This window comes from Symsagittifera roscoffensis, chromosome 4, assembly GCF_963678635.1.
Source record: "Symsagittifera roscoffensis chromosome 4, txSymRosc1.1, whole genome shotgun sequence".
In the NCBI taxonomy this organism is placed as follows: Eukaryota; Metazoa; Xenacoelomorpha; order Acoela; family Convolutidae; genus Symsagittifera; species Symsagittifera roscoffensis.
Window position 1 is genome coordinate 20,262,989 of NC_087065.1, and position 22,097 is coordinate 20,285,085.

The 22,097-nt window shown below is 38.8% G+C and overlaps 2 protein-coding genes across 2 annotated transcripts in view; both read left to right on the top strand.

Annotated features, from left to right (window-relative positions):
* Positions 1 to 22,097, top strand: part of LOC134844477 (deoxynucleotidyltransferase terminal-interacting protein 2-like) — a 414,318-nt gene that overhangs the window by 44,774 nt on the left and 347,447 nt on the right. The gene's annotated exons all lie outside the window — the stretch shown is intronic.
* LOC134844312 (S-adenosylhomocysteine hydrolase-like protein 1) lies at positions 5,629 to 16,600 on the top strand. Its single transcript, XM_063860944.1, has 4 exons — positions 5,629 to 6,062; positions 13,495 to 14,256; positions 14,527 to 14,789; positions 16,286 to 16,600. Exons 1-4 carry the CDS (start codon positions 5,648 to 5,650, stop codon positions 16,490 to 16,492), a joined length of 1,647 nt encoding a protein of 548 aa, XP_063717014.1. The 5' UTR covers positions 5,629 to 5,647; the 3' UTR covers positions 16,493 to 16,600.

Genomic DNA, 22,097 nt, shown 5'->3' on the forward strand with positions numbered 1-22,097 from the left:
GCCTGCCATTGAACGCAAAATCCCTGATAGGGTCAATGATGGCCAATTTGTGCGGAAGCCACTACCCACTGCACATGGCGATGGTGGAAGCATCCAGCCAGAGAATATTGGTGGACAAGGCCTTCTCAGTGCCCAAGTGTGTGAGGTTGGCTCGGGTATCGCATCACTCGCACAAGTTGTTGAGGAAAATCAGAGGGACAGTACCGAAAGAGTTGAGAGATGACTTGAGTGAAATCTGGGGAGAAGAGCTTTTGAAATTGGAAAGTGAGAACACAAGCGATCACGAGAGACAAAACGTGATCGGAAAACCTGTGGGGGGTACTCCAAACATGGGAGAGAACGACACGATGCATGAGAAAATGATGGAGCTTGAGCCTCTCTTGGAAGCCTCGGGGGAGCGTAACCTCAGGAGCATTGAGATCACCCATGGAGAATGCCCATGCCACTGTTTAGCACAGACGGTGTGGTATCCAGACCACAAGAACCTTTGTCTGGTGTGGGATATGGAAGAAATTCGGTCGATCGGATTACCGGATCACCGGCAGAAGGTGACGCTCTTAGTAGTAAGTACGATGCTGGCTCTGAGATGGATAGAGGAGAATATAACAAAGTATCGGGAAGCAAAGACGCCAACGGCTGAGTCAATATATGTGATCGACTACAGCAGGAGACTCGAGTTGTTTGAGACTGCATGCAAAGTATTCGCCATACCAACGGAAGTCAGACACGTATGGAGCCGCTTGAGGTACTTTCCATGGTTTCGAGCGACACTGACGTCTTGGTTATACATGACAACGAAAGATCACATGAGAAAGCATCAAAAGGAGTATCGACAGTTCCAGGCCGAGATTGGGCCGGAAGCTTTCAAGAGACCCCTGTTAACCCATCGAAATGCGATCACGACAGGATGGAAAAGAGTGGGTAAAATGTCTAGAGACAATACCAAAGCGAGGGAATCGATACTAGAGGAGGACTTGGCGAAGAACGTGAGCCTGAGCCTGCACAACTCCTTTTGTTTGAATCGGGAATCAAGGGTGAAGGCACTACCCAATCAGGCAAAAAGGTTGCAGGAGCAAAGGGAATGGATGCGATCCTATGAACAGCTGAAGGCTTGGGAGGAGATCGTGATTAGCTCCGATGATGAAGAAGAACTGTTGAGACAGTTTGCCGTATCCAGTACTTTAGGAGACGGCACCTCCAAGGCGAAGAGTGCGAAATGAGCGGATGGCTTGAATGGATCTTGAGTCTTGAGAGGGAAAGGGGGCTTGAGTGTGGATCCGGGTGAAACCTGGGTTCACGAGAAAGAAATTTCAACAAAACAGATATTGTTATTAATATGCTATATCTATTATATAAATCAAAATGCTGCATGACAATTTCCTAATTGAATGGGACAAAAGAAATTTTATATAATTGGCTTGAAAAGCGAGAATTCATAGGTGCAGGTGTGTGCAGATTTTGATTGCTGTTTAGCGTTAGTGTGAAAATTTTACATGGCTGTGAATTTTGGGGTGTAGATAAGCTTAAGTCTGCTGCAAACTTCTGTAAATGACCACTGGCACTGTACCTTGAGCAACACTCGGTTTTCTGGGACTCACTGGTAGACGACAGCACGCGATGAGGACATCGATCTTGAGTCCGGGGAGTATGTGCCAGTCGGTCATATTTGGAAGTTTGACCTTGAGAAAAGCAAGAGCACTCAATTTTGGGGTGAAATTTAATTTTTGAAAAATTCGAATGGAGCCTGTCATGCACGATTTTCTCGCGATAACTGAAAACCGAAAAAGAGAATGGAGAACGATCGAACAACAATCGCGGGAAAGTTGCTAGATAAAACAGTGGGAAAATGCTATTCGCAATTTCCATCATAGTGAACAAGAGTAGAGCTGTCCTATCTGAAATAGAAGACAGAGTATTCCCGAGAGAACAATTATTCGAATTGGACTAGAGTGAACCTTCGACGGAAAGGTGGACAGCTGGAGTTTCCCAATGGTTCACATAAAACTTCATTCTAGAGTTCAAACTTACCTCTGTCATTCAAACTGACAAACATTGGACTTATCTAGTTATCTTAGTTAATTCTAGAGTTGCTCACCCATTTAATTACCTCCTGTGCTTGAGAGCATCAACATGTGAGTCCTTAATTTAAATTTTTAGAGTGTGTTTTATGATCGTTATGTTGAGGTGAGGCGAGTTTTAGGTTGATCCATCTGAAATGGATCAAAGTTCCACTGTCTAATAAAAAGTAACTTAACGGATTGTTCCGACCCGGTTTTTAACGGCGTTTATGTATTTTGGGTATCTAGAGACCTAAGTATGGGGACGTTTTTATTTCTAGAGTGGTGGGGGATATTTTGGTAGTAGCCTTTAAGCTGTAACGGGTCGTAGTCTCATGTCACAAGCGAACCGAATTGGCTCTGACTGATTTGAGGTAGAAAAACACAAGAGATAGTGTCCCTGACTCTTGAGCCAATGGTTATAGGGCCTATTTTTCTTAAGCCTCATGTGTGACTACAGTAGACGAATGTTACATAAATTAAAAAAATAGATTGGTTATATTTGATTATAGTTGTCAAATCTCTGTCATGAAATGAATTTAGATTCTAGCTTTAATTTCCGTCGGTGTATACTTCCGGGCATATGTTACGGTACGTGTCAATCTTTGTCGTCCAAAATGGTGGTTTTGGCATTTCTCAAATGTTGTGGGGATATTTGAATAATGGCACATACTAATCGTTATCAACCTGTATTAGGCCACATTTCGATGCATTCATCCTTTACTTTGTTGTGATTTATGGATGTACTAAGTTATATATGTTTTTTTTTTGAATTCAAAGAAAAATTAGACTTAAGGACAATGCAGCTACTTGCTTTTCGATTGCCATAATGTCCTAGTCTGCGATAATGTTTGCTATAAGGTCTCGTTCGGCCATAAGTTTTCCAGGTGCCGTAGTCTTCTGGAGGTCTTGTCATCACATATTCCAGGATTTTGACTGGAATATGTGATGAAGGGACTTCTGACTGTAACGTCTGTTACTATGGTATTTTTGACCTTCTGATTGCCTCAAAAAAATTTTGGAAGAAACAGACAAAAAAAAAACAAAAAGAAAAATCGAAGAGGAGAATATAACAAAGTATCGGGAAGCAAAGACGCCAACGGCTGAGTCAATATATGTGATCGACTACAGCAGGAGACTCGAGTTGTTTGAGACTGCATGCAAAGTATTCGCCATACCAACGGAAGTCAGACACGTATGGAGCCGCTTGAGGTACTTTCCATGGTTTCGAGCGACACTGACGTCTTGGTTATACATGACAACGAAAGATCACATGAGAAAGCATCAAAAGGAGTATCGACAGTTCCAGGCCGAGATTGGGCCGGAAGCTTTCAAGAGACCCCTGTTAACCCATCGAAATGCGATCACGACAGGATGGAAAAGAGTGGGTAAAATGTCTAGAGACAATACCAAAGCGAGGGAATCGATACAGAGGAGGACTTGGCGAAGTACGTGAGCCTGAGTCTGCACAACTCCTTTTGTTTGAATCGGGAATCAAGGGTGAAGGCACTACCCAATCAGGCAAAAAGGTTGCAGGAGCAAAGGGAATGGATGCGATCCTATGAACAGCTGAAGGCTTGGGAGGAGATCGTGATTAGCTCCGATGATGAAGAAGAACTGTTGAGACAGTTTGCCGTATCCAGTACTTCAGGAGACGGCACCTCCAAGGCGAAGAGTGCGAAATGAGCGGATGGCTTGAATGGATCTTGAGTCTTGAGAGGGAAAGGGGGCTTGAGTGTGGATCCTTCCGTGTATACTTCCGGGCATATGTTACGGTACGTGTCAATCTTTGTCGTCCAAAATGGTGGTTTTGGCATTTCTCAAATGTTGTGGGGATATTTGAATAATGGCACATACTAATCGTTATCACCCTGTATTAGGCCACATTTCGATGCATTCATCCTTTACTTTGTTGTGATTTATGGATGTACTAAGTTATATATGTTTTTTTTTGAATTCAAAGAAAAATTAGACTTAAGGACAATGCAGCTACTTGCTTTTCGATTGCCATAATGTCCTAGTCTGCGATAATGTTTGCTATAAGGTCTCGTTCGGCCATAAGTTTTCCAGGTGCCGTAGTCTTCTGGAGGTCTTGTCATCACATATTCCAGGATTTTGACTGGAATATGTGATGAAGGGACTCCTGACTGTAACGTCTGTTACTATGGTATTTTTGACCTTCTGATTGCCTCAAAAAAAATTTGGAAGAAACAGACAAAAAAAAACAAAAAGAAAAATCGAGGAGGAGAATATAACAAAGTATCGGGAAGCAAAGACGCCAACGGCTGAGTCAATATATGTGATCGACTACAGCAGGAGACTCGAGTTGTTTGAGACTGCATGCAAAGTATTCGCCATACCAACGGAAGTCAGACACGTATGGAGCCGCTTGAGGTACTTTCCATGGTTTCTAGCGACACTGACGTCTTGGTTATACATGACAACGAAAGATCACATGAGAAAGCATCAAAAGGAGTGTCGACAGTTCCAGGCCGAGATTGGGCCGGAAGCTTTCAAGAGACCCCTGTTAACCCATCGAAATGCGATCACGACAGGATGGAAAAGAGTGGGTAAAATGTCTAGAGACAATACCAAAGCGAGGGAATCGATACAGAGGAGGACTTGGCGAAGTACGTGAGCCTGAGTCTGCACAACTCCTTTTGTTTGAATCGGGAATCAAGGGTGAAGGCACTACCCAATCAGGCAAAAAGGTTGCAGGAGCAAAGGGAATGGATGCGATCCTATGAACAGCTGAAGGCTTGGGAGGAGATCGTGATTAGCTCCGATGATGAAGAAGAACTGTTGAGACAGTTTGCCGTATCCAGTACTTCAGGAGACGGCACCTCCAAGGCGAAGAGTGCGAAATGAGCGGATGGCTTGAATGGATCTTGAGTCTTGAGAGGGAAAGGGGGCTTGAGTGTGGATCCTTCCGTGTATACTTCCGGGCATATGTTACGGTACGTGTCAATCTTTGTCGTCCAAAATGGTGGTTTTGGCATTTCTCAAATGTTGTGGGGATATTTGAATAATGGCACATACTAATCGTTATCACCCTGTATTAGGCCACATTTCGATGCATTCATCCTTTACTTTGTTGTGATTTATGGATGTACTAAGTTATATATGTTTTTTTTTTGAATTCAAAGAAAAATTAGACTTAAGGACAATGCAGCTACTTGCTTTTCGATTGCCATAATGTCCTAGTCTGCGATAAGGTTTGCTATAAGGTCTCGTTCGGCCATAAGTTTTCCAGGTGCCGTAGTCTTCTGGAGGTCTTGTCATCACATATTCCAGGATTTTGACTGGAATATGTGATGAAGGGACTCCTGACTGTAACGTCTGTTACTATGGTATTTTTGACCTTCTGATTGCCTCAAAAAAAATTTGGAAGAAACAGACAAAAAAAAAACAAAAAGAAAAATCAACAAACTGTTGTTTGTCGACATCCGTCTGCTACCTTTGTTAATCAAAACATGTCAAAATTGAATATGTTAATTGAGGCAAAAATATCTGAAATGAAATCTAGAAGACAGTTATTCATTTTGGAATCACGATAGTGCAATGAAAACAGTTTCAGAACATTGTGCAAAATGTTAGGAGAGGAGCATGCATTAACCATTGAAGTTAGTGACAAGCAGAAAAATAATATCGACGTGAAAACAGGACGGAAAGTGAAAGAAGAATTACCGTCGCCTCGTGCGCGACCACCAGTTCATCCAAATGGTAGCACTGAAGTCCCACTCAAGAGTTCAATGCATTCATCGTCGAATTCTGCAAACAGTAGTAAGCGAACTACCCGACTGACAACTCGGACACTTTCAGTTTCATCTGCAGATTCTCTCACTTCTTCTTTCTCCGACCTTGATGACGAGCAGGATGACTCCTGTACAGTTCGAAACCGAGTCCAAGTAAACTCATCCGGTTTCTCAGACTTCTGTGTTCGCAAAATCAGCAGGGCCGAGTTTGGCCGGCGGGAAATTGAAATCGCCGAGCAGGAGATGCCAGGTTAGTTTTATTTTTTGTTAATGAACTTAGTCAATGTACTTTTGAAACTACTTTTTACTTAGAAAACAAATTTTTGAAGACTTTTTTGCCACTTGCTTCCTTTCAGCAGTAAGGTCAACCATGAGGGCATAAACGCTGTTTAATGACCACGGAAAATGTATTCTCACATTTTTTGGCACAATTTGCCTTGAATGTAGCAGTCATTCACTCAAGTCACATATGAGGTTTAAAGAAAAATTGGCCATATAACCATTGGCTCAAAAGTCAGGTACTTCGATCAGTCGGAGCCAGTTCACGATTCGCTGATTACATGGAACTTTAGTATCTCAATATAATAAAGGGCACTACCAAAATACCCCCACTCTAGATAGAAATAAGTACGCCTCCATGGCTGTCTCCAAATACCTAGAACGAACACGCGAATGCCATTAAAGACTGGGCTGGGACCTCAAGTAATCACCATTGGTTTTAATTGGACAGTGTAAATTTGATCCATTTCAGATGGATCAACCTAAAACTCACCATAAAACTCAACATAACTAGATAAAATGCACTCAAGTAATTAAATTCAAGTACTCATATTCTAGAGTACAACTCTGGAATTGACTCCAGAAACGATCAAGTAATTTAAGTATAACTCAAGAAGTTTTGTTAGGCATAACTTCAGTAGTTCATAAAGTAGCTCCACAGTCTTCAGTATTTGTGCTCTCTATCAGGAACAAGACAACTCTTCTCAAGTTTGATATTTGCGGACAAATTGCAAATAGCAATTTGACTCTCGTCTAATTTTTATCGACTTTCCCGCAGTTATTATTGAGCATGAAAGGCCTAGTTCGAATTTTTGCAAATTTCTATTCGAAATAAAACAAAAGTCTTCCTTATGACGGTCTGGCGCATACTCTCCGGACTCAGTGTCGTTGTCCACATTGTGCTTTTTCGTTGTGTCAGTGAGCCTCCACTTATGAGTGGTCATTTACAGAAGTTTGCTGCTGATGAAAGTTTCATCTACTCCACAAAATCACATCAGTATAAAATTATCATGCTAAAGCTAAACAGCAATTAAATTCGGCATCCACTTGCACATGGATCTGACTTGAAAAGTCTTTTTAGAATTTCTTTTTCAATCAGCCAAATCAGTAAATTGTCATGCAAGCTTTGATATTACAAAACATCGAAGTTTGACGCGTTTCGATTTTATTATCATCATCAGAACTGAAAATCAAAAAAGGAACTGATTTTAAATACAGACACTAAACAATGACAGAAACAAGTTACTAGGTGATATACATCAGAACATAGAAACAAGAAAATCCCGCGCCTGCCTCTGCTCACAGTTTCATAAGCTTTGACTCATAAGTAGATATATTATAAGTCTTAGCAATAATTGTGTTTAATAATGGTTTGTTCCCTCAGATTTTCTAATCTGAGGGCATGCTCAAGCTCCTTGATTTTGTCTCTAATCTCAAGAACGCTGGATGTCGTTCAGAGTAGCTCAGTCCGCCTTTGATGTGCTAGGCGCGGATGTCTTCTGCACTGTGATCTGTTTTTGACAACTCGAGCTCTTCTTCGGAGCTCATCACGATCGCTTCCCAGGCTTTTATTTGGTCATAGGCTTGCATCCACTCCTTTTGTTCTTGTAGTCCCAAGGCATGGTTCGGTAACGTTTTCACTTTCTTTTCCCTAGGTCAACAAAACGACGTATGAAGGCTCAGGCTCGCGTTCTTCGCCAATAAGTCTTCTTTCAGGATCGACGCCCTCGCTTTCGTGTTGTCTCTTGACACCTTGCCTGCTCTTTTCCAACCAGTCGTCACCGAACTCGGTGGAAAAACAAAGCTGGTGTGAAAGTTGCCGGATCAATCTTGGTCAAAAGCAGTCGATATTCCTTCGAAAGCCTCCTCATGTGATTCTTGGCTAGTGTACAACCAAGATGTCAGCGTTGACCTGAACTATGAGAAGATTTTCTTGCGACTCCATATACGTTTCATTTCTGCAGGAGGTATCGCGAATGGCTTGCAAGCGGTCTCGAATAACTCTAGCCTCCTGCTATAATCAATCGCATGAAGGATCCCCTCGTGGTTGATTATGACTCTCGATACTTCATGCTATTCTCTTCAATTCATCGTAGTGCTAGCATAGAACTTACAGCGAATATCGTGACATTCTGTTGATGATCTGGCAATCCAATGAATCTGATTTCTTTTATATCCCAGATCAAGCACAAGTTGCTCTTCTCGGGCTAGCAAAACGTCTGAGCTGTGCAGTGAGAAGGATATTCTTAATGTGTTTAATTGATGCTGCTGATGTTCTTCCGGTCGCCAGATGCCTCAAGTAGTTGCTCAAATTTCATCATTTTGCGTGAAGCGAATCCGTTTCATCCGCCGCTGGATCATCTTTAAGGACTTTTGCGATGGTGCTCTGCCCTTCGAAATCGCTTGTATTTTGCGTTTCATAACGCCCCAGATTTCAATCAAGTCATCCACATTCGTACCAGGCTCTGCTCCCCTCATTTTTTGTGCGAGTGACGGGACATATGCACCAGACGCACGCCTTTCGGAACTAAAAATGATGTGTCAATCAGAATCCGCTGGCTTGTCACTTCTACCACCACCATGTGCACGGGAAATTTGCTTTCACAGAAGCTCTTCAAGACTGATCCCACCAAAGATTTCACATTGGTCGGTAACCCGTATGCTTCCTTTATCGGGAACGCCATTTCAGCCTCTAGACCTATTTTCCATCACTTGATGTTCTTGATTCATTTGCAAGGCCCCTGGCCAGGTTTCCACGCTAAGCGCAGTGGCTAATTTATGTCTATACTACTAACTAGTTCAAGTGACTCTAAGTTGTTCATTCTCGAAAAAATCCATAAAATGTGGCAAAATTCAAAAGAATAAGCAAAAAGACAAAGTGCTCTACGAATATGCACGCAATCAAGAAGAAACTAGTACACATAATTTGGCCAAAAAAAATAGAACAAGAGATGAAAATAACAGCGAAGAGTCATGAAGATCAACCCATACACAATAAGTGTTAAAACAAGTAGTCATGGTCCAAACACAGAAACTGTGCTTGCAACAAAACTGACAGTATAGTGATGAATGATTACATTATCATTATTGATTTCCAACCATACTGGTACACCAATGTGAAGATAGTTGAATTACAGTCATTCAAAATAACGAAACACGGCTCATCAATACCACAATGGGTGACATCCAACACCTCTTCATCAAATGGAAAGACTTGTGACTCTAAAAAGTAAACACGAAATAAAGTCGAGTCTATCACTCCATATTAACATCAAGTGTAAAGAGAACATTCTCCAAGAAGAGATAGAAATGGATCAAGCAAGTTTGGAAGAGAAAATTTTTCGTAACAGAAGAATGTCAGACTTAAAATAATGCCTTAAATCACTACACAAATCAAAACCACTGCCAGAATGTATGTATTCCTCGAAAGTAAAAATAACGACCAAATCGAGCGAATAAACGCAGCTGATAATTTTGAAAAAGTGGAACTGTTCAATCGATTCTTCAATGTTTATAACGTGGAAGAACAAATTACCACGAACCTAGAATGTGAAAACTCACTTCTAAAACATTAAACTGAACTAATAAAAAAGATGCTCTTATCAGCCTAGATAGACGTCAAGAAAGCATTTGTTCCAGACAACCTTGGTAACATTATACTGAAAAATGCGCTCGAACTGTCAAAATCATTTCTTCGTATCTTCCAAACCTGCTTAGCAAGGGTGCTTTTCCGAAAAATTGGAAACAACGTGAAGTCACACCGATATGCAAGGAGAATAACAAGGCAGACATCGGCCAGTATCAACCGAGAAATCTTCTCGCGAACGTTTTCAAAATATTTGACCAAGTTTTGTTCAACCATCTGTATCCTCTGATTGAAAGTCAACTTGACAACAGAGAATTTGGTTTTCAACAAAAATGTTCCGCAGTTCTCCATTTTCTAATCTACTTGCAGGAAGTGTATCGAAAATCTGAAATTGTCGACACTAAAGATTTGTTCGTTCTCTACGCCGACTTCAAGAAAGCTTTTGGCAAAGTGGCCCAACACAAACTCATCGCAAAAAAAAACGATCATCGTTACTGGCGGCAAACTATTTCAACTCCTCGGAAACTCTGTGTGTGAACGTGAAGCTTTGTGTCTAAAGGTACAAGACACCAAATCATTCCTTGCGACTGTTGCAAGTGGAGTCCCTCAAGAATCTGTACTGGGACCGCTCATGTCCCTCGTCTATGTCAACGACTTGCCAAAGGCAGTAGACAATTTCTCTTGAAAGGATATGCCGATGACTTCAAAAAGATAATGAACAAAAAAATGTGAGCCCAACTTCTTTTAAAACAAATCAAAACTTTGAGTCAGGAGAACCATAAGTCTCTCGACATGGCTAAAAGCAAAATGATATGCCCCAAAGGAAATCCACCAGAAGCTTATTAAAATGAAACTCGAAATTGATAGCAACCGAGTCTGGGCATTAGCATCCCAAAAGGTCTGGGCATTAGCATCTCAGGGAATCTCTCGTCGACTCAACTCAAAATTGTACGCGAAGAATCAGCTAAGCTTGAAGGTCATTCTAATTTCTGCCAATACACACACAAAAAAAATGTCAGCACGCAAACAAATGCGAACACACAACTCAATGCATATAATGTATTTGTAGTACCTGTTTTGTATGCCTCCCGGGCTTGGTACCAATTCAAAATGGATCAAAAACTCTTTCAAAAAATTCAGCGAAACAACCTCCTGGATATGCTGAAAAGCAATGACTACAAACAACGGCTATTACAGTTAGATGTACTTCCGATATCCATGTACTTGGTACTGCATGATATACTGTTTCTTGGCTCACTACGCAATGAGAAATACACCGACACCCTCGTTGACAAACCTAGACTCAAGCAAATAGACACGCGCCACTAGGGCGAATTTGAATTTCAAAAAATTTTCTCAAAAAGTCAGATGAAAATGTCTGGACACGCACGACGAGACAAGTAAAAATTATAAAGATGTACACAAATGAAGCTGAATGTATGTGTTCTTCGAAAGTAAAAGTAACGACCAAATCGAGCGGATAAACACAGCTGATAATTTTGAAAAAGTTAACTGTTCTATCGATTCTTAAATGTTTAGAACGTGGAATGTCAAATTACCACGAACTTAGAATGTGAAAACTCACTTCTAAAACAATAAACTGAACTAAAAAAAGAAGCTTTTATCAGCCTAGATAGAGGTCAAGAAAGCATTTGTTCCAGACAACCTTGGTAACATTATTCTGATAAATACGCTCGAACTGTCAAAATCACTTCTTCGTATCTTCCAAACCTGCTTAGCAAGGGTGCTTTTCCGAAAAATTGGAAACAACGTGAAGTCACACCGATATGCAAGGAGAATAACAAGGCAGACATCAGCCAGTATCAACCGAAAAATCTCGCGAACATTTTCAAAATATTTGACCAAGTTTTGTTCAACACCAAATCATTCCTTGCGACTGTTACAAGTGGAGTCCCTCAAGAATCTGTACTGGGACCGCTCATGTCCGTCGTCTATGTCAACGACTTGCCAAAGGCAGTAGACAATTTCTCTTGAAAGGATATGCCGATGACTTCAAAAAGATAATGAACAAAAAAATGTGAGCCCAACTTCTTTTAAAACAAATCAAAACTTGGAGTCAGGAGAACCATAAGTCTCTCGACATGGCTAAAAGCAAAATGATATGCCCCAAAGGAAATCCACCAGAAGCTTATTAAAATGAAACTCGAAATTGATAGCAACCGAGTCTGGGCATTAGCATCCCAAAAAGTCTGGGCATTAGCATCTCAGGGAATCTCTCGTGGACTCAACTCAAAATTGTACGCGAAGAATCAGTCAGTTTGAAGGTCATTCTAATTTCTGCCAATACACACAAAAAAAAATGCCAACACGCAAACAAATGCGAACACACACAAATCAATGCATATAATGTATTTGTAGTACCTGTTTTGTATGCCTCCCGGGCGTGGTACCAATTCAAAATGGATCAAAAACTCTTTCAAAAAATTCAGCGGAAAACAACCTCCTGGATATGCTGAAAAGCAATGACTACAAACAACGGCTATTACAGTTAGATATACTTCCGATATCCATGTACTTGGTACTGCATGATATACTGTTTCTTGGCTCAATACGCAATGAGAAATACATCGACACCCTCGTTGACAAACCTAGACTCAAGCAAATAGACACGCGACACTAGGGCGAATTTGAATTTTTAAAAAATTGTCTCAAAAAGTCAGATGAAAAAGTCTGGACACGCACGATGAGACAAATAAAAATTATAAAGAAGTACACAAATGGAACTGAATTCTCGAAAAAACGTTAAACAAAGCTGTACAAAGAATTTTTGTGAAAAAATTATACTATGCAGGAGAATGTACGTGGATAGTTTTGTGCTTATATGGTTCTTGTAACCCAGTGAAAAAATGGCGCCAGTTGAAAACTGACGGGTTAACACCCTTAGACTAAATTTCATTAAGTCATGTCTTCTACTACTTCTTTACTTTTTGTTGCATTTGCCTATTATTTGGTTTTATTTTTGCTGCATTAGCATTACATCTTTGTATCTGGCTTAATGGTAGCTAGCAGGGTAACCACTTGGTCACTATGTTAGTGACCAGTCACTATTGGTCACTATTTTTTCAATGGTCACTAAAAGTCACTATTTACAACGGTTTTTGGTAACGGACCCTAAAATTTTTCTAAAGGCGCTTTAGCCGCCAATATATACTAATATTGAGGGGGGAGCGCGCGCCGAAAAACGCATTTTTTTTTCAAAATTTTTCAAAAAGTGCCTAAAACTGACTTTTTCAGCCTGTTTATTCAAAATTATGCCTGCGGCGCAGAAATTTTGGCCAAAACAGGGAATTTCTAGTGCTTTGGCAGAGCTTGAAAAATTAGTTTGGCCGACCTAAAAAAAAGGTCGACAAAAAATTCCAGGGCTCTATATTAAATTAAAAAATTGAACAAAAGTTATGTTGTTTACGAACGATGTGTACAAACAAAATTAGCTAGAAGTTCGATCGTTAAATATATTACAGTGTTTGCAATACCTTTGACAACAACTTTCGAAAAAACCCTTGCAATGCTCCCAATAACTTCACTAAATAAACACAGTCACAAATGACTTTAGCTTTTCGAAAATTTATTGTTTTTTTGTTTAAATGGCTATAGATCGTTGTTTCACTTTTTGTTGGGAGAATTGTGGAGTGGTGGCTTCGTTTGAGTGTTCTTAAGCTCTTGCAAGATTTTTTGAAAGTTTTTTTTCGGCTCAAGTGTCTGGCCATGTTTTGTCTCAAAATCAATTTTAAAAAGCATGAAGATGATAACATTCATTGCTTGCTTCTGTTTTGATTTCCCATGCGTGTGGTTAAAGGAATGGTAGCCCTGAAAAAGAGAGCTCAAGGAGAGAAGCCTCTGAAAAGAGCGAGGGTGCTGGCATGTACCCATGTGACAGCCCAAAATGCGGTGCTAATTGAGACAATTGTGACCCTCGGCGCAACAGTTAGATGGTGCGCATGTAACGTGTTCTCAACTCAAAACGAAATCGCTGCAGCAGTTGCCGAAAACAATATATCCGTGTTTGCCTGGAAAGGCGAAACAGAAGACGACTTCTGGTGGTGCATTGACAAGTGTATCAACCCGAAAGAAGGTGCTAATAACGTGTCCTCCGAATGGACCCCGAATTGTATATTAGACGACGGAGGAGATGCATCACATTTGATGTTGAAGAAGTACCCCCAGATATTTGACAAACTCACAGGCATTGTGGAGGAGAGTGTGACGGGAGTTCACAGGCTGTACCAGCTCAGCAAGGCAGACAAACTGAACATTCCAGCTATCAACGTGAACGATTCAGTGACCAAGGCCAAATTCGATAATTTGTACTGTGCGAGAGAAAGTATAATTGACAGTCTGAAAAGAACTACAGATATCATGTTTGGAGGCAAGCAGGTGGTAGTGTGTGGCTATGGGGAAGTGGGCAAAGGAGTGTCTCAGGCACTGAAGGCGTTGGGTTCGGTGGTGTTCATTACTGAAGTGGATCCCATTTGTGCTCTGCAGGCGTGCATGGATGGATTCAAAGTGGTCAAACTAAGTGAAGTCATTAAGTCTATCGATCTCCTGGTAACATGTACAGGTACGATTTTTTCTGAAAATGGACTTTTTTCCTATGTCAGAGTTATAAACTTGTGTCGATTAGAGTTGCTGTATTTTGTTTTCTCTCTGATTAATTTAATTGATGGCTACTTTCGTTTAATGTAATGCCATTGAGGACATTTATCGTTCATAACAGGTTTTTCAGGTATCTCTAATTGTATCCTCGTGTCAATTTTAGAGGTAGTCGATATTATATGCTCGTCCGTTGTACTTGTATGTCAGAAGCACTTGTAATTCAAATTTTGCTTAGGTAATAAGAATGTGGTGACGCGTGAACACCTAGACAAGCTGAAGAATGGCTGCATAGTGTGTAATATGGGTCACACTACAACAGAGATAGACGTGTGCAGTCTACGCACTCCAGAGTTGACATGGGAGAAGGTGCGCTCCCAGGTGGACCACGTGATCTGGCCAGACGGGAAGAGGATCATAGTGTTAGCAGAGGGCAGACTGCTCAACCTCTCCTGCTCCAGTCTTCCCTCATTCGTCATCTCCATCACAGCCACCACGCAGGTACTCTTCAACATCACATTGCCCTTTTGCGTTCGTCCTCCTTGGTAATGCTTTCCTTTCCTTCTACCAATAGTAAAAAAGTTTAAACAGGATGACAATAGCAATTGGCTTTAATTTGTTATTCGCTGGTTTTTATTGAAGTAAAGGGTTTTAATTCGTTCATCGCTAATTACTTAATTGAGAGTCGAAGTAAATTTTCTGCAGAAGATTTTATGGCAGGTGAAATTTGCAGCGCAGTTCTAGACTTTTTGCGCGAGGGGTCTACTTTTCAAGTAAGAACAGTTTTTTTAATGTAAATTTGTCTAACAGAATGACCGAATAATTTTTCTCAAATCTGTACTTTCGTCAACCAAAAGGCGCATAGGGACGTGAACCCCAGTGTTGTCGTCTAATTGGCCGATCGATAAATGATACTGAATGCTTTTTAACTTCGGTGATTTTTTCTTTGTTTTTGTCCTTAAATTGAACTTCAGCCGAGGCGAACTTGAATTTTTGTTGATGTCGATTTTTCAACGTTTTGTTGTAAATTTATTAAGAGACAGCAACTTAGTGAATGCTTTTATAAAGGTCTTGGTGGTTTTTTTTTTGTTTGTTTTTAGTAAATGCTATAATAACTACAGAAGTGTCATGAACGTAGTGCATACTCTTTTATAGATCTTGGTGTTTTTTTTTGTCTTTTCGAATTCATATCATTTCCTTTTTTCAAGGGCAAACTTTACTATCGAACAGCAAAAGTCTAAAGATCACGTTTCGAAAGTCGAATTGAATTTTCAGATTTGCCAGTAGAAAAAAAAACTTATTGATCCAGATTTCTCGAATAGGGCTGATTTTATCAAAAAGGTGTCAATCATAAATTTTTCTTGAAATTTATAAGAGCTTTAAGGCCTGGTATATTTTTACTTCGAAAATCACGAATTTAAGTTTTATGTCAAAAATTAGGTCAATTTTTTTTTCTGTTTTGTTGTGTTTATTGACTTTTTTCCGACTGTCTGTTGGTTATGTTTAATGTTCGTTTTTTGTTGGTTGTAAATTTGCCTACTCGGTTTTCTTATAATATCATTTTGTTTATTTTTAATTGGGCTTCTAATTAGTCAGTGTTGTGGCCTTATATTGCGTCGTTTGATGCGCAAAACAAAGTATCGTATGCGGGTGTTGATAGGATGGGGTTTTTTCGGCTCAAGTGGTGTCAGCTCAGGTGTTGTCTGCTTTGTTGCGCTGTTTACTTGGCATGTTTTTCTCAAAAGCAGTTGAATCGAGGCAAATTGTGAATTGTTAACTGTAGGCTATTTTTGCTGTGCTGTGTTGTATCGCAAGTGGCGCGAAATTCAGCTGCGCTTCGTATCAATTATCCGCTTTGTCTTTGAGTCTCAAAATGATTAAAAACACCTGCTTCGGCCAAATTGTGGCAGAAAAAATTCGTTCAGAAAAGGCGAGCGGGGATTTGATATCAGGCGCAGAGAATGAGCAAAACGTTTATTGAATTTGAATTTTTCTAGGCACTGGCTTTGATTGAGCTTTTCAACGCGCCGTCTGGACGCTACAAGTGCGACGTCTACCTTCTACCCAAGAAGCTGGACGAGTACGTTGCCAGTCTGCACCTCAGTGCTTTCGACGCCCACTTGACGGAGCTGACAGACGAACAGTCTAGCTACCTGGGAATAGCCAAAACTGGACCCTTCAAACCCAACTACTACAGATACTAAGCAACCTGGGCAATTAGGCGAAAAGAATGAACAGTCACCCTATGATTATCATTATCAACTCATTGCAGTATATTCAAATGTCAATGAAGGTAGTGAAGACTTTTTATGGATCGTATTATTTTTTTTTTTTCGTTTTATTTTTCAGAAAAGTTTTCACGCTCAATTTTTTTTTAACTTTACACGCTAAAGTTTTAAGTCAAATTGAGTTCGAATTCATTTGGTAGAACGAAGGCAAATTACGCTCGCGAATAATTAAGGTAAAATGGCGAGAAAAGATCCGTTAATGATTTCAAAAATGAATTTTAATAATCAGAATTTCTAGGGGAATAAATAATTCTCGACTGACCCAGTTTTGGATAGTTTATACACTGGAAATTTAAAAAGCTTTAAGGTGACAAATTTTTTCTTCGAAGCGCGAAAGTTGAAAGTTTTTTTTAATTTCCCTTTTCAACATTGACAGTTCATTGACACTTTTCCAACAGTCTGTTGGCTATGTTTTCCACCATAACGAGTCAGTCATTTTAGAGAAGACGCACTAAACTTATATATGCTAAAACCATTAAATTTCGAAGCCGTTTGCAAAATGTTCAACTCCCTTTTGATAGAGCAGAACGGCTTATCTTATCGTTAGATATAAACAATATGCTGAGACTTTTTCAAACTGCTAAAAATCAAAGGTTTGTACCATATCATTAACAGAGTGATGATAAAAGCTCACTTTGATTTCGAAATCAATCTCATAGCATATTGCTTATATCTATCTAAGATCAAAAATGAGATTGTACCATATCATTACCTAACTGAAAATAAAAATAACTTTGATTTTTCGCATGTTTTAAAATAATACACATGTTTTCTAAGTTCTTCTCTATGACGACGCCAACCTAACCACAACATGCTTGAGGTCATCTAGTGTAATAAAGTATGACCGCTTACACGGTTTTTATGTGAAGATGCGGTTTTTCATGTTTGCTTTATAGTTGAATAAACATGCTTTGTAAAGATGCCGAAACCATGCGCAGGTAAGTCTCAAAAGGTTTGCGAAGAGGTTTGTTTTATGTGTAGCGAGATATTAAGATCCTTGCGGTTCCATGTTGTGGTTTTTTTTGCTTAAAAATGTATGCTGCGTTCAAAAAATGCTATATAGATCTATATTTTGCTCTGGCGTTTATGCTAATACAAAATAAGTGAGTTCGCATTTTGAAGGTGTTCTGTGGTTCTGGCCTGTTGATTCCTTATGCCCATTATACTAATTGATATTTAATGTACTTCGTTACACGGGGTGTTGATGTAGATTTGTAAATTAAACTTTTATTTGTTTCTCTTCTATTGTGAGCTGACAGAATAATTTAAAAGCTTTTAAGAAAAAAATGAAACTTAAGTTTATAAGCTGATTGACTAAAGCTCTGCAAGTCAACACAAACTAATTAAATGCCCAGACAAATAATCTCGTGAATATGAACAAAGAGCTGAACGAAGTAGTCAGTTTAGTTGCAACTTAATGATCTCTAAACGATGCTGTCTAAATAATACTTTGAAATGTCATGCATTCTATAACTTCGCCATGTCATGAATTCTATAACTCCGCCATGTCATGATCTCTATAGCTCCGCCATGTCATGAATTCTATAACTCCGCCATGTCATGCATTCTATAACTCCGCCATGTCATTAATTCTATAACTCCGCCATGTCATGCATTCTATAACTCCGCCATGTCATGCATTCTATAACTCCGCCATGTCATGCATTCTATAACTCCGCCATGTCATGCATTCTATAACTCCGCCATGTCATGCATTCTATAACTCCGCCATGTCATGCATTCTATAACTCCGCCATGTCATTAATTCTATAACTCCGCCATGTCATGCATTCTATAACTCCGCCATGTCATGCATTCTATAACTCCGCCATGTCATGCATTCTATAACTCCGCCATGTCATGCATTCTATAACTCCGCCATGTCATGCATTCTATAACTCCGCCATGTCATGCATTCTATAACTCCGCCATGTCATGCATTCTATAACTCCGCCATGTTATGTATTCTATAACTCCGCCATGTCATGCATTCTATAACTCCGCCACGTCATGCATTCTAATAACTCCGCCTTTTCTTGCATTCTATAACTCCGCCAAGTCATGTATTCTTTAACTCCGGTATTTCATGCATTCTGTAACTCCGCCATGTCATGCATTCTAAAACTCCGCCATGTCATGCATTCTATAACTCCGCCATGTCATGCTTTCTATAATTCCGCCATGTCATGCATTCTATAACTCCGCCATGTCATGCATTCTATAACTCCGCCATGTCATGCGTTCTATAACTCCGCCATGTCATGCAGTCTATAACTTCGCCATGTCATGCATTCCAAAGCTTCGCAATATCTCCGGTGCCATTGAAGGGACACTGCCTTAATTTTACTCCGCACTACACTAAAGCCTACTGCATAATTTACGAGCACACTAACTTTTGAAGGATTTTTTACAGTAATAAACGTAGTGAAGACTTATTTAGGTCTTGGTAAAACCAGGTACCACAAAAAATCATCGAGCTGGCTTGAGTGATATATCATATTAAAGCCCTTACAGTCGTGATTCGAACCACTTTTTTTAACGGTGTCGAGAAAAACCGGTTGGAAATTTTTGATTTTCTTATTTCGAGCGAATAAAGCGAGCAAGTAGTCTTATTTTAATTGCGTGAAACCTTACAATAGCTTAATATAAATCGTAAAAACTTGATTATAGTTGAGTAACGTTATTATACTTAGAGTATTTTAGTGCCTTTTTGGAATCGAAAATTTCAAAAACTCAAAAACCTTCAAATTTGAAAAAAAAATCTGAACATTCGGTGCTACTTGCACAGTAACCGGCTATCCTTGTTTTTTTTTCTGGAAAAAGTCTTTAAGTGCTCTAATAACTAGGGATGTGCATTCATACATATTAACGCATTTATCATTGCAATCAGGTATATATGCACTTTTTGAGTTCAATTGGAAATCATCTGGTGACACTTGCGTAAATAATACGAAAAAAATACGAACGTGGAAATGGCGCGAAAAAAATGTGAACGATTTTTAGTTTCAACAGTGGATTTTAATTTTTAGGTTTCCAGTGGACTAAAAATTTTACCGATTGATCCAGTTTTCTCAAGTTGGATCAATGTTATTAGAAAAGTGTCAATAATAATTTATCCTAGAATTTCAAAGAGCTTAAGGGTCATCTATTTTTTTTAGAAATTCGAAAGCTTAAGTTTTTTCTTGAAAGTCTGTTTTTGTTTACTTGCGTTCATTACTCTTTTTTTTGCAACTGTCAGTTGGCTATTTTCTTACGTGTCAATGAACGAAAAGAAGACATGTATTTGGGGTGTGTTTTCTAGGGAACGTCCTAAGAGTTGCTGACGCTCCAATTTAATTTTTTTGTGGTGATTCGGCATGATTTTTAAAAAATTGAATTTGAGGTTTTGCACTCTCCAGAAACGAAAACTCAAATGGCGCGAAAAAATGCGATTGACCCTTGTCTTCAAATAAAGAGTTTCTTCTTAAGCTTTTTCAGCCCAGTAAAAAAACTATTGATCCAGTTTCCTTAAATTATGTTGATATCTTTTTAATGAACGTAGTGAGTTGTCTTATATAGGTCTTGGTATCTTTTTCTGGGAAAAGTTTTCAATTTAATTTTTTTGAGGCTTGACCTTATTTTTAAACCCAGTTCGTTTTCTTTGTTAAAAGAAAGCAAACGCCACTTTTGAGCAGCAGAAGTTTAAAGGCCACAAAAGCGTGACCGACTTCTAGTTCTGAACGTGGCGTGGCTGTAATATTAAGATTTGCCAGCTGCATTGAAAAATAACCTTTTGATTCAGTTTTCTCAAATTGGTTTAATTTAATCGAAAAACTGTCAATACAAATTTTCCTTGAAGTCGATTAGCTGCAAGGACATATTTCTAATTTGAATTCCGAAAATTGAAGTTTTTGCCACGCACAACGGCATGCATGTTCATTTAGCAGTATAACAGAAAAGCTAAGGGTTTGAAAGTTTGCCTGTAATATGCACATTTATGGCCAAAAAGGACTCGCGTGATGTTTTTCATCAAAACTAACATATATTAGTTTGTCTTCAAGAGATTAAGACCGAACATCAAATCAATGAACTTGGATTTTCAGCGGTTCGGGCAAATTTCCAAAAAATGCACTTAATTTTTGTAAATCATTTTAACCAAGCTATAAGCAAATTAGTCAACTTTGTTTGCAAAACTTCACGTAAAATTTTGCCCTACTGGTCTTAGTTTATTTTTTTCCTAACTACTAAATTGATTTTTCATGTACTATGAAAGGAAAATTTTTTTGACCAACTGGTTTTAGTTAGTTTTTTTTCTAGCACAAAATAGATTTTTCAAGTAATATAAAGTAAAAACGGGATAGAATGAGGTGAAAATGATTCAAAATATCTTCATCAAAAATAGCTAGCATCCAAAATATTCGATTCGTTGACTCAGAACAGAAATCAATATAATAAATTATCGTGATTGGAAGTAAATCAACAAATTGGAAGTTTTTGTTTCTCAAACTAAAATGATACTTTAAGTAGCAGAACTGCCGCTATAGATGTACACTTTGGTTTAATACTCTGGGACTCAAAATATATTAAAATAAAGCCCTAAGTTATTCGGAGTTTTCGATCATAAAATAATTTCACTCCGAACGGACTTCCGTCTTTTTTTAGCTTTTGACGTCTCATACGCGAGATTACTTCACAAAATAAATTAAAATAAAAGCCAGGGTTTTTCGGAGTTTTCGATCAAAAATTAATTTCACTTCGAAAAGTTACCTTCTTTTTTTAGCTTCCGACGTGTCATACCTGAATCTACTACCTACCAAAATAAATTGAAATAAAAATCAAACTTATTCGGAGTTTTAAATGGAAAAAATTGAATCGAACGGACTACTTTTTTTTTTAACTTTCGACGACTCAGAAAAAATCATAAGATTAAACTAACGTGATTATATGCTAAATTAAAAGTATTTGTTTCTCGAACTGAACCAATTTCTTTAACAGAAACGCCGCTATTGATGTACAGGTTGGCTTAATACTCTGGGACTCAAATTAAAACAAAATGAAATCCAAAATCATTCGGAGTTTTTGGTTAAAAAAAATCTTGACTCCGAATGGACTACCTCCTGCTTTTAGCTTTCGATATCTCACAAGTGAATCTACTACTCAAAATATTAAATCCAAAGTTAGTGGAAGTTTTCATTGAAAAATAATTCAACTCCGAACAGACTACGTTCTTTTTTTTTTAACTTTCGACATCTCACAAGTGAACTTACTACTGAAAATAAACTTCGAAATTTTCAATGAAAAATAATTCGACTGGACTACCTTCTTTTTTTAGCTTTCGACTTCCCGTAAGTGAACTTATTATGTGATAAATAATTCAAGAAATATGATTTTTTTGTTAGTTGTCAAAGATGTTTGATTAAATAATTTTCACATAAGTTTTGTTTTTCAGTCTGAAACTACTATTTTGACAGAAACGCCGTTATTCTTATTTTGGAAGGGTGAAAACTTAAGTAGCTTTTAAAATAGTTGATTCGTTGACTCA

What these genes read in the sequence shown, in the direction of transcription:
- LOC134844312 (XM_063860944.1), top strand. Translation starts at nt 5,648, where the DNA reads ATGTTAGGAGAGGAGCATGCATTAACCATTGAAGTTAGTGACAAGCAG. An exon ending in TCTCCTGGTAACATGTACAG is followed by an intron (nt 14,257 to 14,526) that starts GTACGATTTTTT and finishes AATTTTGCTTAG; the next exon opens with GTAATAAGAATGTGGTGACG. An exon ending in CCATCACAGCCACCACGCAG is followed by an intron (nt 14,790 to 16,285) that starts GTACTCTTCAAC and finishes GAATTTTTCTAG; the next exon opens with GCACTGGCTTTGATTGAGCT.